General features: G+C 43.8%; 1 protein-coding gene across 2 annotated transcripts in view; it reads right to left on the bottom strand.

Annotated features, from left to right (window-relative positions):
* Window positions 1-15,761, bottom strand: part of SH2D4B (SH2 domain containing 4B) — a 103,509-nt gene extending 87,748 nt beyond the window's left edge. The window contains exon 1 of one of the 2 annotated variants that reach the window (XM_007067244.3): window positions 15,578-15,761. In XM_007067244.3, the coding sequence (XP_007067306.2) occupies window positions 15,578-15,761 (184 nt within the window). Of the gene's footprint in view, window positions 1-2,725; window positions 3,069-15,577 lie in introns of those variants that run through there. The other variant, XM_043551907.1, reaches the window with a different exon arrangement.
* Window positions 15,762-16,152: the final 391 nt, after the last annotated feature.

The following is a 16,152-nucleotide window of genomic DNA, read 5'->3' as shown; positions in this document are numbered from 1 at the left end:
CACACAAGCAAGTATCTAGGACTCTGAAATCTAGAGAAGCATACACTCTGGGCTGGAGTAAATGGTGGCAGTGTAAATGCCAGTTAGATAAGTTTCATTTATTCCTGTGTACTGTATTTGTTAATTGATTTTATTCAGCTGCCCCTGTGGAATTAAATTAGTAGTGACATTTAATCTTAGTCTGTTCTACCCTGTTTCTTTAAATTGTTAAGTAAAAGGTGTTTACTAATTTAATTTAAGCATATTGGATGTATATTATTTATAACTGGTATTTTTGAGTTAGACCCCATGCCACAGATTATAATTAGAATAGGTCTATTCCTGGAGGTTCCCCGGACATGCCACTGAGTGGGTACAGGGGCCAGCTAGGTGGAGGCACCACCAATTTTAAATTCCTTTAGGAGTAAAGGGACTGCATCAGAGGGGTAGACAGAGGATTCCCACCTATCCATCACCACCACTGGGATCCCCAGGATCCCCTTTAATGTCAACAACATCAGGTGCCCAGGCACACAGGTGAGTGTTGCCTGCTCCCAAGTAACCCAGGAAGGAAAGGGGGGGAGGGTTACACCTACATGGCTCTCTACTTACCCAAGGCATGCCTCCCCACCTACACTGCTAAAAGTAACAGTGTAGTGTCCTGCTGCTGGAGTCCTTCCCCCACAGCATGGAAAGGCTCCTGCTACAGGAAAAGCCTCTGCCAGCTCCCTGCTGCTGAATCCTTTCCCCACTGCCAGAGCCTGTCACTGACACATATAGCTACATGCCACAACATGGCTGCAGCCTGCTCTTTGCTTAGGCATGTAGCTACACATACTCTACCTGCCTCCATTGGTGGTGTGTAGCATAGATGTAGCCTAAAGTGCCCTAATTTATTGGCACCGTGTAATGTTTTGTTTAATAGCGTGGGTTTAATCTATAGACCACAACTCAAAGTAATTATTCCAGTCGGAGAAAGAAAGACAGAAAGATGGACAGAAAAAGAGATACTCAGCTTCCACAAAGAACTGCAACACAGCTGATAAGCATTTTTCTTAACTGCTTATCCATTCAGATTAACAGAGCTAGCAACACCATCTGCCATAGCATCATCTGACAACTTCCAACAACATTATAAACACAACCGAATAGGCATGGTTTGTCCACAAAGGTTGGGAAGATGCAAGTGGAACACAGAGAAGGAGTAAAGAATTCTCACTTTTCGTTTCCTTGCTTATTTTAATCAAGTAGATATGGGGTTCCTATATTTTTACAAATCTGTCCAAGAGTGAAAGTATTTTTGCTAGCCAGGTTGTTTTTCATTCTCTTAGTCCTGTGCCATACTAGGGCTTATAACTAGTCCTGAGCAGATCTACGTTATTAGACTTTGGTTTTTTTGGTTATGAAAAAAGGAATTTAGTGAATATTATTCACCCACCTCTATCTATAAGTGTGTTTCTAACATGGGGTGGGGGGGGGAATAGCTCATGCATCTCAAGACAGACAACAAAATGTGATCTATAATTGAAGGCTTTATTACAATACTTGTGCACAAGGGGACAGAATTGAAGTTGTACATGCTACTGAATTAAATTAAATGTGAACCAATTTGGCCATTTACCACTGGAAGGCTCCATGTACCTTAGTGACTCCAGAGCTGGGTTTTATTTTTATAGCCAATAAATCTCAGTACTTTTTGAAGGACACAACTAAGTTTTCCCCTCAGACACATGCAACATGGTCTTAACATAATAACGGCCATACGGCATCAGACCAACAGTTAGTCTAGCCCAGTGGCCAATGCCAGACCACGCCAAAGGGAATGAAAAGAACAGGGCAACTAGCAAGTGATCCATCCCCTGTTGTCCAACTCCCAGCATTAAGCAGTCAAAAGCTTAGAGACATCCTTAGCTGTACACTTTCCTAACTTAGTGAAAAAAGCTAGGTCAAAATACAGCATAAATGGAATTTACAAGTCATCATTTGGCCAAATTAAAAAATAATTCACCAGCACATTCTTATATGGTAGGGAGATTTTCTCTCTACCAACTCTGAACTTGTTGGCCCTACCGTTTTGTTATAATAGGAAGAGTTTATATTTTTTCTACTGTTCTTGTTTTTAAAATTGGCCAAACTACTAAAGAAAATGAGAAGACACATACATCCACCCACACTCCCAATACACAATCATCTTTCTTTGTACCAAGCCTATGTAGCTCCCTCTCCCAAAGCATGGCTCAAGCCTCCTCCTACTAATCAGAGTGGCTTCTCCCCACTCCTCACATGTGTTGGGTCCTGGGTTGTGATGCCTGGTGCCTCCACCTAAGGTGACTCTTCCTTGTGTCTGGGATACAAGGGATGCTGTCCCTTCTTAATTAGTGGTATTAGCTATTTCCCCCCCCCCCCCAAGGAGTATAACCCAGCATTCAAGAAATGGAATACAATAATACAAACCCCAGCAAATGAAATGCCATACCCAAAAACAATAGTATACAAAGGGGGACTTTAGAGCCTTTTCTTTTTCCTGTCCCCAGTAGAGAAGGAAAGGGTGAAGCATAACTAAAAAGCTAACAAATTCCCCACCTCCCAATATTCATAAGTAAACCCCTTTCCCCAGCTTGCTCCCTGGTACTTTCCCAGGAAGATGGATTGCTGAGGAGGAGTCTGGAGATGGGTATAGCAACACTGCAAACATTCACTGGCTTGAAAAAACCCATAAGGGACTCCCTTAGAGAGTTTTCACCAATGGGTGGGACAGAGTCCTTTCCTGGCCCCCTGGTCCAGAGTCCTGTGGAGGTATTGGCTGGCTTTAGGTAGCTGGCACCAGGTTGGTTTTCTGACTACTGGTGCCTGCAGAGCTGGAGCTACCTGACCCAGGCGTTAGGCAGGCTGGGAAATGCTCTCCAGAGGCTCTCGAGCCATTACTGTTGCAGCTCTTGTAGGCTCAGTCTGGCATCTCAGGAGCAGGCAAACTCTAAAAGGGGAATACACCTAGAAAATATTGTCAGCAACATTCACTTTTAGACAGACAGTTCTGAGTGACTGCGGGCGATATGGAAACACTTTTGCAACATGAATTCCAGTGGTTGCTTCTGTTAAAATATACAGCTCAATTATCTGATTGCAATATTCTTGTGAAAAAACAGCCATGCAACAAGTTATGGAGCCACTGGGATAAATTCCATTTGTCTTCCACACCTGCACTCACCATTAATCCATCTCTGCCAAGATTACATTCCAAAGCTTGGAGCAGCTTCAAACACATGCTTTTTTAAAAACCAATTTGAGAGAGAAAAAAATTCTAACTCCCATTCAGTGTTTGCAGTTTTGCCTCCTTTTTGAAAAAGGAGGGAATTTAAATGCATTGTATTAATACATCAATGGGAATTATTTTGTCTCAGCACCTCTGAACATCAGATCTTTATAGCTCAGATTTTTCTGCTGTGTCCTGATCATGCAGTGAACTCAATCCTTTATTTATGGAATTACTGCCTGTTACCATGGAAATAATTATGCTGTTGTATATCCCTGCAGAATGAAATAAGATGAGGTGGAGTGTTTGCTCCTTTACTGTCAAATAGGTATAGAATGCACTCAAAGGCAAAAAAAGGGGTGGGGAAGGTTGTTCACATGATACATTTTCATGTTTTCCACACTACAAATATACTCCCTTAAGGAAACAAAAAAGTGCATAGTATTTTTAATTTGGTCTCCAATATGACTCAGACATCTTACTCACCCTCTAGCTATGGTTCATTGTAATATCACTTTCATATTAGATACACATACTTTCTACTGGGAGATTATATCCAGGATTTACACAGCATATTGTCCACCTGTAACACCTGTGCTTTAGAAAGCCCATCCACTATACTTGGAACTGTCTGTACAAATCGTTTAAGAATATTTGAAAGTACGAAGTGGAATGTTTTGAATTCATCCATATCAAGTCTTATCCAGTTGATCCTTCACTTTCATCTTCTTAAAACAGAAAACAGAAAACAAACAAACCAATGCAGTTTCTGGTGCCAGTTCCACCCTTCTTTGAAGGTGAGCAGATGTTACCCTATGGAAAAATGAATGACAGAAGGAGGCAGTTTGTGACTTGGAGCCATCAGAAGGTATCAAAGATCTTACCTATCCGATTTGATGCTGGATAATGTACACTAACAAACAGAACTTCTCTGTACCTCCCAACCCCTAGAATCCCTGTGTAACTAAATGCAGTCCCTTTCAGGCCATAAATAGTCTGTCATTTATGTAAGAAAAGGAAAGATTGGGGAGAAATATTGAATTTGCTTTGGTAAATACCATTCTGTGCTTCGCTGCAGTATTGTTCTCTTTCCACATCAAGTATTCATGAGCTTACAGACAGTTACAGCCTCATCTTGTTTCCAGAAGGTTAATAGCCAGACTGTTCACATTTATAAGAAAGCCTGCCTGCACATTGCAATGTCCAGTTAGTTCTAGCAACAGACTGCAGCAAACAGAGACACAGGTACATAGCAATTTCCATAAACATAACCATGGTTCATCTAGTGCAAAATCCTGTTTCTGACAGCAGCCAGTGTCAGATGCTTCAGAGAAGGGGACGACTGAGGATTCCCCAGATGTAGGAGAATCCTCTGGTGGAATAAAAGCAGCATAGTTGTTGGGTCACCCTCAAAGTATGATAGAATTATAATTATGTAGTAGAAATAAAGATAGACAAAAGAGTGTATAGGTATTGTAAAAAGGTATAAACATCAGTTCCATGCTGTTGAATTTCACTCTAACAAATGCAAGGCCAAAGTGCTAATTATTTCAGGCCGGTACAGGACAAAGTCTGTGCTGGAAAGTGATAAGAACTTTGAGGAAACAATGCTGTTATTTAAAATGCCCTGATGCTCTTCCCCCACGGCGGCCCCTTGTCATGCCTATGTAAATCTTGGTATCCAAAGAGGGAAAAATAGATAGTGGGATAAAACTTGTTAAATAAATCAAGAGTCAGAGATTGTGTTGTTAAGTGAAAGAATGAATGATGAGTGCATGGAATTGAGAGCCTGAAGCAGGGAAATAATTGGTTAGTAAATGATGCCAGCCTAATCCTAAGAATTTCAACCTTGATATTGATGGGCCGAAGAATATGCAAAGTGGAGATAACCAGATGACCCCCGGAGGGCAACTGGAATCCACCCAAAAATGGATCAAGGAAGAACAAGATGATAACACCTAGCCATCATGGAGCCGTCATGGATGTACCACCTGCTGATTGATGGTCATCTCAGTTGTAAATTCAGCATGATGAAGCAACTTCCATAGACTTGTATTGAACCAGAAATATATAAAAATTGGATCCAGGGACTGTTCTTTGAGTCTGGTTCTACGACCACCCTCCAGGAGCATTGGATGCGCGTCTGACGACTCGGCTCCACTCTCGTGTCCTGGCAACCTGGCCAGTGACTTGGCACGAGCAACATCTAGGCTGGTAACTATAACAACCTTTATGTAGAACCTGTGCATGAATGTCTGTGTGTGAGAGAATGGATCTATACAGAAATTGCATATTGGAATATTGTGTTGTATTTACAATAAATGTGGCAATTTGCCTTGTCCCTCTTACAAGATCCTGTTGGTATCATTTTTATTAGTGTAATGTAGTTGGCACTAGGTCAATCCCACTCTGTGCTGTAGACATGTTGGGAAGGAAGGGTTGAGACCAAGGAGCGCAGCATTTTGGCTGATCCAGCTGACACATATCTAGGTTCTAGTGGAGGCTGTTATGGATCCTGGTGACCCCAGGATTCGAGAAGCAAAAAGATAGTTTAAAAGCCTCTGTTTAATTCCTCCGACCCACAGCTGCACTGAGATAATGTCTCCAAAGTACAAAAATCCATAATATCACATGCTGGTAAATATCCAAGGATACATTTATCCCATGAATGGCAGCCAACCTTTTGGGGTTAAAGGCTAAATTTAAACTTCCAGCTCTAGAAATGCCTTATGTTAAATGCATGACAAATACCCAGCAATCACTGAACATCAATTAGCAACCCAATAATTCAGTAGTACTGTGAAATCCAATGGGATTATTTCTTACTAATGCAAGCATGACCTCAACAAGTTTTGTTTTTGGCATTGCTGAAGATAGCTGAATTTTATTTCTTGTGTATTTTGCAAGAAGTTAGTATCTATGGCATGCATGTATTAAATACATGCTAAGACATTATGGTTTAGTTCAAGATAGGAGTTAGGTTCAGACAAGGGTCTGAACCTAAGGATGAATAAGTGTGCAGGTTAAAATCTGACTGCATCAAAATCTCAAACTAGTCTCATGAGATTTCAACCCCTTATTATGGAAATCTAAGGGCTGATCCAACTTCCATTGAAGCCAAAGGAAATCTTGCCATTGACTTCAATGCGTGTTGGATCAAGTTCCTATTGAGAAATCTCAACTGGAAATTGAAATAGTTCTCGGCTGATTTTGGTTCTGAATGCTGCTAAAAAATTTTAAAGGGGCTCTGGTCTGATCTTGAATTCAAAGCAGTTGCCTTACGGGTAGATCAGATCTTAGATCATTACATTTATGACACTTTCAAGCCCCTTTACACTTCCAAGGCAGCCAAAGTGTATAAAGCAGCCTTAGTAAGCTGAAAAAACACACAAAAAAACCCAAAACAGGCTCTTCAGCTAGGATCCTCAAAGATGTTTAGGTGCCTGGCCCCCAGGGAAGTCAATGGGAGTTAGGTGCATACAGACAAATGAGAGTTCAGTGCATAATATAGTGTCCAAGGTATTTTCTATAGCAGAGGTGGGCAAACTATGGCCCGTGGGCCACATCTGGCCCACGGGACTCTCCTGCCCAGCCCCTCAGCTCCTGGCCCTGGAGGCTAGCCCCCAGCCCCTCCCCTGCTGTTCCCCTCCCCCGCAGCCTCAGCTCGCTCCGCCACTGGCGCAACGCTCTAGGCTGCGAGCTCCTGGGGCAGTGCCGCTGCAGAGCCTGGCCTGGCGCTCTGTGTTGTGCGGCGGCGGCTGCCGCCAACGGTGCGTCAGGCAGTACAGTAAGGGGGTGGGGGGGGTTGGATAGAGGGCAGGGGAGTTCAGGGTGGTGGTTAGAGGGCAGGAGTGTGGATAAGGGTCAGGGCAAGAACAGGGGGTTGAATGGAGGTAGGGGTCCCAGGGGGGTAGTCAGGAATGAGAGGAGGGGTTGGATGGGGCAGTGGGGGACAGGGACCTGGTGGGGAGGGAGGGTTCAGATAAGAGGTGGGGACTGGGCAACAACCCCCTCCCCTAACCAGCCCTCCATACAATTTCCAAAACCCGATGTGGCCCTCAGGCCAAAATGTTTGCCCGCCCCTGTTCTATAGCAACCATGGGGAAGTAGAAGGGAGTACAGCTGACACTTTCTCGCACACAGTTATGATGTTGTATCCTCCAACTACCAGCTTGCAATACTAGGGATTTTTGTTTACCATGAAGTGCTTTCATCCAGTGACTTTCTAACATTAATAGCCTTTAGATAAAGGAGTTATTTCCAGTCATACTGTAATAAGCCCAGCTAATCTATTCCCAGCTATGCTAGTTAAGGATAGGAGAATAGTAATGCAGCTGTACAAACCATTCTTGACTGAACCTCATGAATTGTAGCTCACAACAAATAAATGTCAGAATAAAGTAGCAGCAAACCAATATTCTCTCCTCTCCCAAAAGCTTCAGCTGCTGAATTCAAGAGTTTTTGAAATCTCATTGCTGGTATTCAGACAGCTCCAAGACACCTTGGCTCTGGATACTGCAGAGAAGTCTACATCGAAAGTGGCAGGGTCCTTCACTTAGTCCCAATTCAGACAAGATGGTTAAAGGACTGCTGCCTAATCAAATAAATATGTTTCTGTGCAAATGGCACAGCTGTCAGTCAACCTGAGCAAAGCCCAAAGGGATCTTGAAGTTTCAAGGTGACTTCCTTTAGTGCTATTAGCACTCAACAAAAAGGAAACCTGGCACTGTACGCTTTGTGTATTGCAATGGAAGGAAATATGCTCCTGCAAGAACCACCCTAGGAAGAGTTTGTAAATAAACTGGATCCAGAACATTAACCTCTCAGAAATTGGCTACATTCTTATTAGAAGACATCTTACTAGAAGTCTATGCCATCCACTCACCTAATAAAATACATATTATATAGAATTATACATAAAAATAAATGTGAACTAGTTCATTCATGTAGTGCCCATGAAAGGAAAGGACTAATACTGCTGAGCTGTGTCATGCACAGTTGTGACTAGCATAGTGCAAGCTTCAGTCACACAGTTAGAACATTGCAATCCTGCACTGTAATATGTGCCCTGATACTGCAGTCTTGCGACTTCCTTGAGCAAAGACTGCTAATAGGGAAGCCAGAGTATTAGAGTAGTCCTGTTACAGCTACTAAAGATAACTAATAGAATATAATCTCCTCCAGCCCTACAGAAAATCCTAGAACATTAATTAGAAAGCACATAAGACTATTAAACCACTCAGTCAGTTTGCTTGACGGCCTGAGCATTGTAACCCCCTTTAAAAACATAATTTAACAGAACATCCAGTTGACTTTGTCCATTGTACAAAGTGGAGATCAGATGGCCTAAACTGCATTCAACACCATGCTAAAAACTTTAAGAAAAAGCCACACTGATTCTCTAACAAATTCAACATAGTTTGTTGTTTAAAAGCTGTAACTCAGCCATTTTCCTTACACCTGTGGATGTTTTTAGAGATAAATCATTTCTTATTCCTTGATATATGAATGTATTTCTCTTTTGTAATTATGGTTCCTAGAAGTGGATACAGTTTCTTTCAGGCTTTGAGTGAACTGCACAAAACCTGGGTTTCTTAGTTGGTGATTTGATATCATACAAGAAAATTTGGACAACCTTGAGAAGTACAGCAACAGCAATGGGATGAAATCTAACAGTGAAAAGTCATGAACTTCAGGACTAACCACAAGAATGTTTACTATAAGCTGGGGACATATCAGTTGGAAACAGAAGAGGAGAAAGACCTGAGTGTATTGGTCAATCACAGGAGGATGATGAGTTGCCAAAGAGATGCAACCATGAAAAAGTCTAATGCAATCCTAGGAGGCATCAGGTGAGGTATTTCCAGTACAGGTAGTGAAGCATTATTACCATTATTCAAGGCATTGGTAAGACCTTATTTGGAATACTTCATGCAATTCTGATCTCCCATGGTTAAGAAAGATGAATTCAGACTGGAACAGGTGCAGAGAAGGGCTACTAGGATGATCAGAGGAATAGAGAACCTACCTTACAAGAAGAGACTTAAAGAGCTTGGCTTGTTTCAACCAATCAAACTAAGGCTGCAGGGAGATACAATTGCTCTCTATAAAAATAGGTTTGTAGCAAAGCAATGACTCACCAGTGTGGCACCTCCTGCTGGTCATCTCAGGAATTAGCTCTCCAGCATATGGAGCACCTCCTCCTGGCTGCTGTCTCACCTGCCACTGGTCCCCGTGTTCCTCCCAGACCCCAGTGCCCCTTTACCTCAGGGTTCTGCCCCCAGCAATAACCCACAATCTGGGTCTCCCCTCCCAGGGGAACCCTCAACCCCCACCTTGCCCCAGTGGCTACTGCCAGTCATCATCTAGCCCCCACTCACTGGGGCAGACTGCAATGGCCACTCATCACTGGCAAGGGATTAGGACCTGCTGCCTTTGCCTATCCTCAGGCTGTCCCTCTGCAGCCCCAGTACCTTCTGGGCTCTTAACAAGGCCTGCAGCCTAGGGGTTTACCAGGCTGGAGCTCCCCAGCTCCCTTTGCCCTTCCCCAGCACTGTTCCACTTCAGGTACCTTCTCTCAGGTAGCTAGCCCTTCTCCCTCTAGGGCTAGAGTGAGATTTTCCCCCAGCTTCTGGCTCACAGCCCTTTTATAGGGCCAGCTGTGGCCTGACTGGGCATGGCCCCAGCTGTGGTTGCTTCCCCAATCAGCCTAGCTTGGCCGCTTTTAACCCCTGCCTGCAAGAGTGGGGCAGCTGCTCCATTACACACCCTCCCCCTTAAGACTGCTCACCAGGGGGTGTCTCTATCTCCCCAGCTTCCCTCTTAGCTGGGCCTGCAGGAGGTCTCTCTCTTGCTGCATGCTCTCTATTCTCTGGAGCAGCCTGCTTCCCTCCTGAAGGGTTTAGGTGTCCACTGTAGCCTGCTCAGCTCCTATGTGGGTTTCCCTTGATGTTTAGATCTCCACTGTGGCCTGTCTCGCCCCCGTGTGGATTCCCTTCTTGATCTGGGGCCCCTCTGTCCCAGACCCTCTCCCTTCTGGGGCCTTGGTCTTTACGACCCCCTCCTTTGGGTCAGTTTCAGACCCAGTCCGATCCTTCGGCCTCCCTCTCTTTCTCTGGGGGCAAGACAATCTTACCTGGCCTCCCATGTGGCATAGGAAGCACATCCAGTGCCTTCCTTTGGCCACCTCAGGACTAGCCTGGGCCCTGGTGAGTCCTGTAGGAGCACTCCCTCTTCCTGTTCCCAGGCTCCCCACAGGACCAACAAGTTTGGAGCCCCCATGTTGACTTCACAGGGGGAACTCTGGCCACTCCCCATTTCCCCAAGTGGAGTCTCTTTTCTCCATTCTGGTAGGGGCACTCCTGCTTATAGTGTCCCGGTCACCCACAGGCAAAACAGTTTTTAGGCCCTGGCACCAGCCTCCAGACCCAGGTGCCTGGCCCCCGATGAGGTCCATGTGCCCTCCCCCGCAGCAGCTGAAGCAGTCCCCTTTGCTGCTCGGGGAGCCGGGCCATACAGGCCCTCCAGTAGTACTCCTCCGTTTTCTCCACCTTCTCCTTCTCAACTCTCAGATCTGGGCAATAGTCCACACTCCTTGCCCTGCCCCTTGTATCAGGGGTGACTGTCTATGCCCACATTCTCCCCCATGTGTAGCGAAGCGATGACTCACCGGTGTGGTGCCTCCTGCTGGTCGTCTTGGGAATTAGCTCTCCAGCATACAGAGCGCCTCCTCCTGGCCGGTGTCTCGCCTGCCCCAGTTGTGGCTGCTTCCCCAATCAGCCTACCTTGGCCGCTTTTAATCCCTGCCTGTAGGAGTGGGGCAGCCACCCCACTACAGGATCAGAGGGATAAACATCAGAGAGGGAGGGAGTTATTTAAGTTAAGGGCCAATGTTGGCAAAAGAACAAATGGCTATAAACTGGTCTGCAATAAGTTTAGACTTGAAATTACATAAAGATTTCTAGCCACAGGGGAGCGAAGCTCTGGAACAGGTTTCCAGAGGAGTAGTAGGGGCAAAAAAACAAAAAACAAAACACCACCTTATCTTATTTTAAGACTGCGCTTGATAAGTTTATGGAGGGGATGGTATGAAGAGGTTGCCTACAATAGCATATGGCCCATCTGCAACTGCTATTAGCAAATATCTCCAATGGCCAGAGAAGGGACACTAGATGGGGAGGGCTCTGAATTATTACAGTGAATTATTTCCCAAGTGTCTGGTTGGCTTAGTTTAGAAGGTACAAGCTCACAGTCACTAAGAGCACCTCCTGGAGCACTGCTTTCTGTACAGGCACCGACTAATAGGCCCAAACTTGTTTGTTCTACAATCTCTTACAACATTCCATCCCAAAAAGGTAAGGCTGCTAGCTAAGGCTAGCTTGTATTTATATATTTCATCTTCCCCTCCCTTCCCCCACCATTAGACAGTTATCAAGAAACAGAGTTCCTAAATTACAATCCAAACTGTAGAAAACTGCCCGGATTAGCTTCTGTATTGGTAATACAGCTAAAAATTCTAACAGAAAGCATAGAAACGTAGGCTTGGAAGGGATCTTGATAAATCATCTAGTCCAGTTCTCCACACTGAGGCAGACCTAAGTATTATCTAGACCATCCCTGACAGGAGTTTGTCTAACTAACTGTTCTTAAAAACTTTGAATAATGGAGATTCCTCAACCTCCCAGGGTATTTATTTCAGACCATTTCTCCAGTTGGTCAAGATCATTTTGAATTCTAATTCAAAGTTGCTTACAAATTGATTGTTTGATTATATGCTCCATTATCTTTTTGGGTACCAAAATTAAACTGACTAGTCAATAATTCCCTGGGTTGTCTTTATTCCCCTTTTTATAGGCAGGTACTATATTTGCCTTTTTCCAGTCCTCTGTGATCTCTCCTGTGCTGTATGAGATCTCAAAGATAATCGCTAATGGCTCACAGATCTCTTCAGCCAGCTCCTTAAGAATTCTAAGCTGTATTTAGGTCAGGCCCTGCCAACTTGAAAATATCTAACTTGCCTAAGTAATTATTAACTTGTTCTTTCCCTATTTTTGCCTCAGATCCTACCCATTTACACTGATGTTCACTGGGTTAGTCCTCCAATCACTGCTAAACTTTTTGGTGAAAACAAATTAAAAACTGAAACAAAAATACTTCATCCATTTCTATATTTTCTGTTATTGTCTTTCCCTCCTTATTGAGCTATGGACCAACCTTGTCACTGGTCTTCCTCTTGCTTCTACTGTATCTAAAATGTTTTCTTGTTACCCTTTAGGTCCCTAGCTAGTTTAATCTTGTTTTGTGCCTTGGCCTTTCTAATTTTCTCCCTGCGTGCTTTTAATGTGTGTACAGTGTAAACCTTTGTAATCCTGACTCATGTCAGGCCAAAAGGCCAGGGAATTCAAGACCCATTTCTCATGGCTCTTCTAGGTGTCAAACTAACTACATGGCATCCGAGAAAAGCTAGGGCCTGATTCTCAACTCTGTTACACTGGCTTTATACCAGTATAGTTCCACTGACTTCAAGAGATTAACACTAGCATAAAACCAGTGTCATGGGATAGAGAATCAGACTTTTGGCAAAGGAAGCAGATGAAGCAACCCAAATTGTTCAGTCTGACAGGGAACTGAAGGAGGTGGTTGTGGCGCTTCCAAGTTTCCTAGAAGCTGATCAAAGAGGGAGAAATCCCGCATACTACTATATGGAGCAGGTCCCAAGCATAGGAATCCTCCTTTACATTCCATTGGGAGCATGAAGAGGACTTCAAATTGCTACACAATGTGATCCAAAGAGTTCAATATGTTCCAGAATGTGTGTTGGGAAAGAATCATACACTCATAGATTTTAAGGCCAGAAAGGACCACTAGATCATCTAGTCTGAGCTCCTGCATAAACACAGACTATAGAATTCCACCCAGTAATTCCTGCATCAGGCCCATCATTTCTGGTTGAACTGCAAGAAGCCAGCTTCTAGGGGAGACCATTGACATTATATTACAGATCTGCATAATAATACTACTTAGCACTTTTTAATCCAAAAATCGCCAAGCATGTCTGTATCATTATCCCCATTTTACAGATGGGGAAAGTGAGGCTCAGAGAAAATGACCTGCCCAAGGTCAACCAGCAGCAGAGCCAGGAATAGAACCCAGGTCTCCAGAGCCCTAGACTCTAGTTTGCACTGCCTCCTAATAGAATCACAGAATATCAGGGCTGGAAGGGACCTCAGGAGGTCATCTAGTCCAACCCCCTGCTCAAAGCAGGACCAATCCCCAACTAAATCAAATAAACCCAATTCATGTGAGTTTGAACAGTTAACAAAGGGACTAGCATATTAAAGGACTACACCCTTACCTATGTCAGCTGACTGAGGCAAAAATACAAAAATGAAACACCCCCCACATTTTCAGAGGAATTTAAGGGAGTTAGGCTCCTACCTCCCATTCAGTCCCATTCCCCTTCCTTCCTTTTGAAAGTCCAGCACTCTTGCATGCCTAACATTTATTACAATACTCAAGGAACCAGCAAAACTGGTTGGCCAGTGGAATAAGTCTTGAATGAAAGGTGAAAGAACATTTTCTGGAAAACCATCAAGATATCTTATGCTGGTGATTTGGGACAAGGAGTGTAAACTGGAGCTGGGTCACTGTGTAGCTTTACTCTGCATATGCATGTGCACATCCATGCACAGACATGATCTGTAGGTTCCTTTTTTGCTTTTCTCCCTCTTTTTTTCTTATTCTTTGTAAATCAGAAAATTAGTTACCTAGAAAATAGTCTCCTGCACTACAATGCTGAATAGGTTTAATATATAATTTATATATGGAAATTTAGATGTCAGCATGACAAATTGTCATATAAATAGTTTTGCCGTTAGATTTTCCTGCATCAGTCTTCCTCAGAGAATGAGTGTAATGCAGATTATCTTGACACTATAATATTGTTTTGGTCTGTGGGTCTGAATCGCATTTATAATATTTTCCTCAGCTACAAATCAAAGTAAACAAGCTTTGTGTGCTATACGAAAGAAGCAGTATGGAGGTGATCTTTTGTAGGAGAAGCCCCTTTACAGTGTCTTTAAGAACTTGTTCAGGAGGCAAATAGCAAATTAAGTAAAATAGGATCCTCCAAGCCCTCATGTTAATAACAGTGTAGGGACAATTTTAGCCCATTTGCTGCTAATCCATAGGATATTAGTGTATCTGCACTCCCCACTGGATTTTGCTTTAATAATACCTTTGTACGTTAACATCCTGTCATTTTTTAGAGGGACTGATCCTGCAATTGTTCCAGTGAGTCTACAGGATCAGTTACGAGTAAAGGATACAATCAGGGTAAAGACCCAGCCTGAAAGGTATAAAGCATCCATAGGGATATACTCAGCACCATGCAAGAACAAGCCATAAGCTACTTAAAGCACAAAGTAAGCACTCGGTTAAGCCCTGAAACCTACACTTATGTCTAGTACCCAGAACCAAGACTTGTACCTCAGTTGTGTCTTAATGTAAGCAGCTCATATATGCTCATCTTGGAATTCTGCAATAGCTAAGCACAGAGCTGGCTAATTAGTGACTGAAGAAAAGACTTATTCTGAGCTTTGGCTTTGTCCAGTTAATTGTGAGCCTTAACATATTTTCTGAATCCCTGCAATGATGGATAAACCTTCCATACTGGCAAGGGGTGATGGGTTGTGGAGAAAAAGATTGAGTTCAGCCAAAGATCACTGTTCATGCACATTGAAAAAGTTACATGTAACCCACGATCACACCTTTGCACAGAAATGACAATACTGTATCCTTTGTCTTGACACACAAGAACTTTTGGGGATAAGTCCAGGATTCTGCAATCCTACAGCATTTTCCATCTAAGGTTACAAACATGAATTCTCTCAACATCCATCCGTTTCTGGAAACCAGACACCCAATCATCATTATGCACTTTTGAAAATTTTGGGCAGACAGATTAAAGGCTAGGTTATGACCATAGGCACTCCCCTGGGCAGCAGGTAGTGCTTAAACTGTTCTGCCACAGCAATAGCGCTGGGAGGCATTGTGCTTCAGGGCAATAAATGAATGGAAATTTCCTCCCTTGGTTCCGCCTTTTTCAATTAATAAATTACTGCTGGTCTGTCGCAGCAATAGGACTACCCACCCTGGCGTAGTGCTGGTTCTCTGGCCAGTGAATGGAGGGCAGAGCGGTGGAGCCAAGTTTCCAGCCATTCCCCTGCTCTAGCCACTTGGCAACGCTACCCCAAGCGGTCTCTTCCATTTATAGAGTGCCTTACAGCCTATCTTGTTCCTCTATATCACATAGGAGCGTCTCAGCCCACGTCCGCAAAAGCTTACCTTGCTTGAGTCTCATGGTCCTTTTCAGTGCAGCTTCCTCTCTTTGTTCTTTGTCCTCCCTTTCCCTCCAACGCCTCAGCTGCTCTTCCCTCATTTTGTAGAACAGGATGTGCTTCTGCTCTTCATTCAGTTCTGCCAGGAGCTCAGGGTCAATGTACATATCACGCAAAATTTGTTGCAGCATGGCGACTCACAAAACCCCCCACAGCACTCACAACAGCCCCCCAAAATCACACCTGCAACACTCCACAAAGCAACCCAAAACAAGAGAACTCTCCCAACGGCTGCCTGCCTGGGGGAGATTTGTAGTCGTCTTCTTCTGTCCCTCTTTCACATACATGCTCCGCTCCCCTTCTCTAACCGATGACAGAATTCCCTGGGCATCTCACCCACTGAAGACAGCAACAGGTGTCAAGTGAAGAAGGGGAGGGGAGGAATGAAAAGGCAAGGTGAACAATGAGCGACCACTTGCATGAACTTTACTGCAAGGAGATAAAAACAAAAACAAACAAAAAACCCCACAACAACAACAACAACAACAACAAAACAGCAGCAAATTCCAGAATGGGCTTGAA

This window comes from Chelonia mydas, chromosome 7, assembly GCF_015237465.2.
Source record: "Chelonia mydas isolate rCheMyd1 chromosome 7, rCheMyd1.pri.v2, whole genome shotgun sequence".
Lineage (NCBI taxonomy): Eukaryota > Metazoa > Chordata > Testudines > Cheloniidae > Chelonia > Chelonia mydas.
The sequence above is the reverse complement of the archived record's forward strand: the minus strand, read 5'-3'. Positions and strand labels throughout refer to the sequence as shown.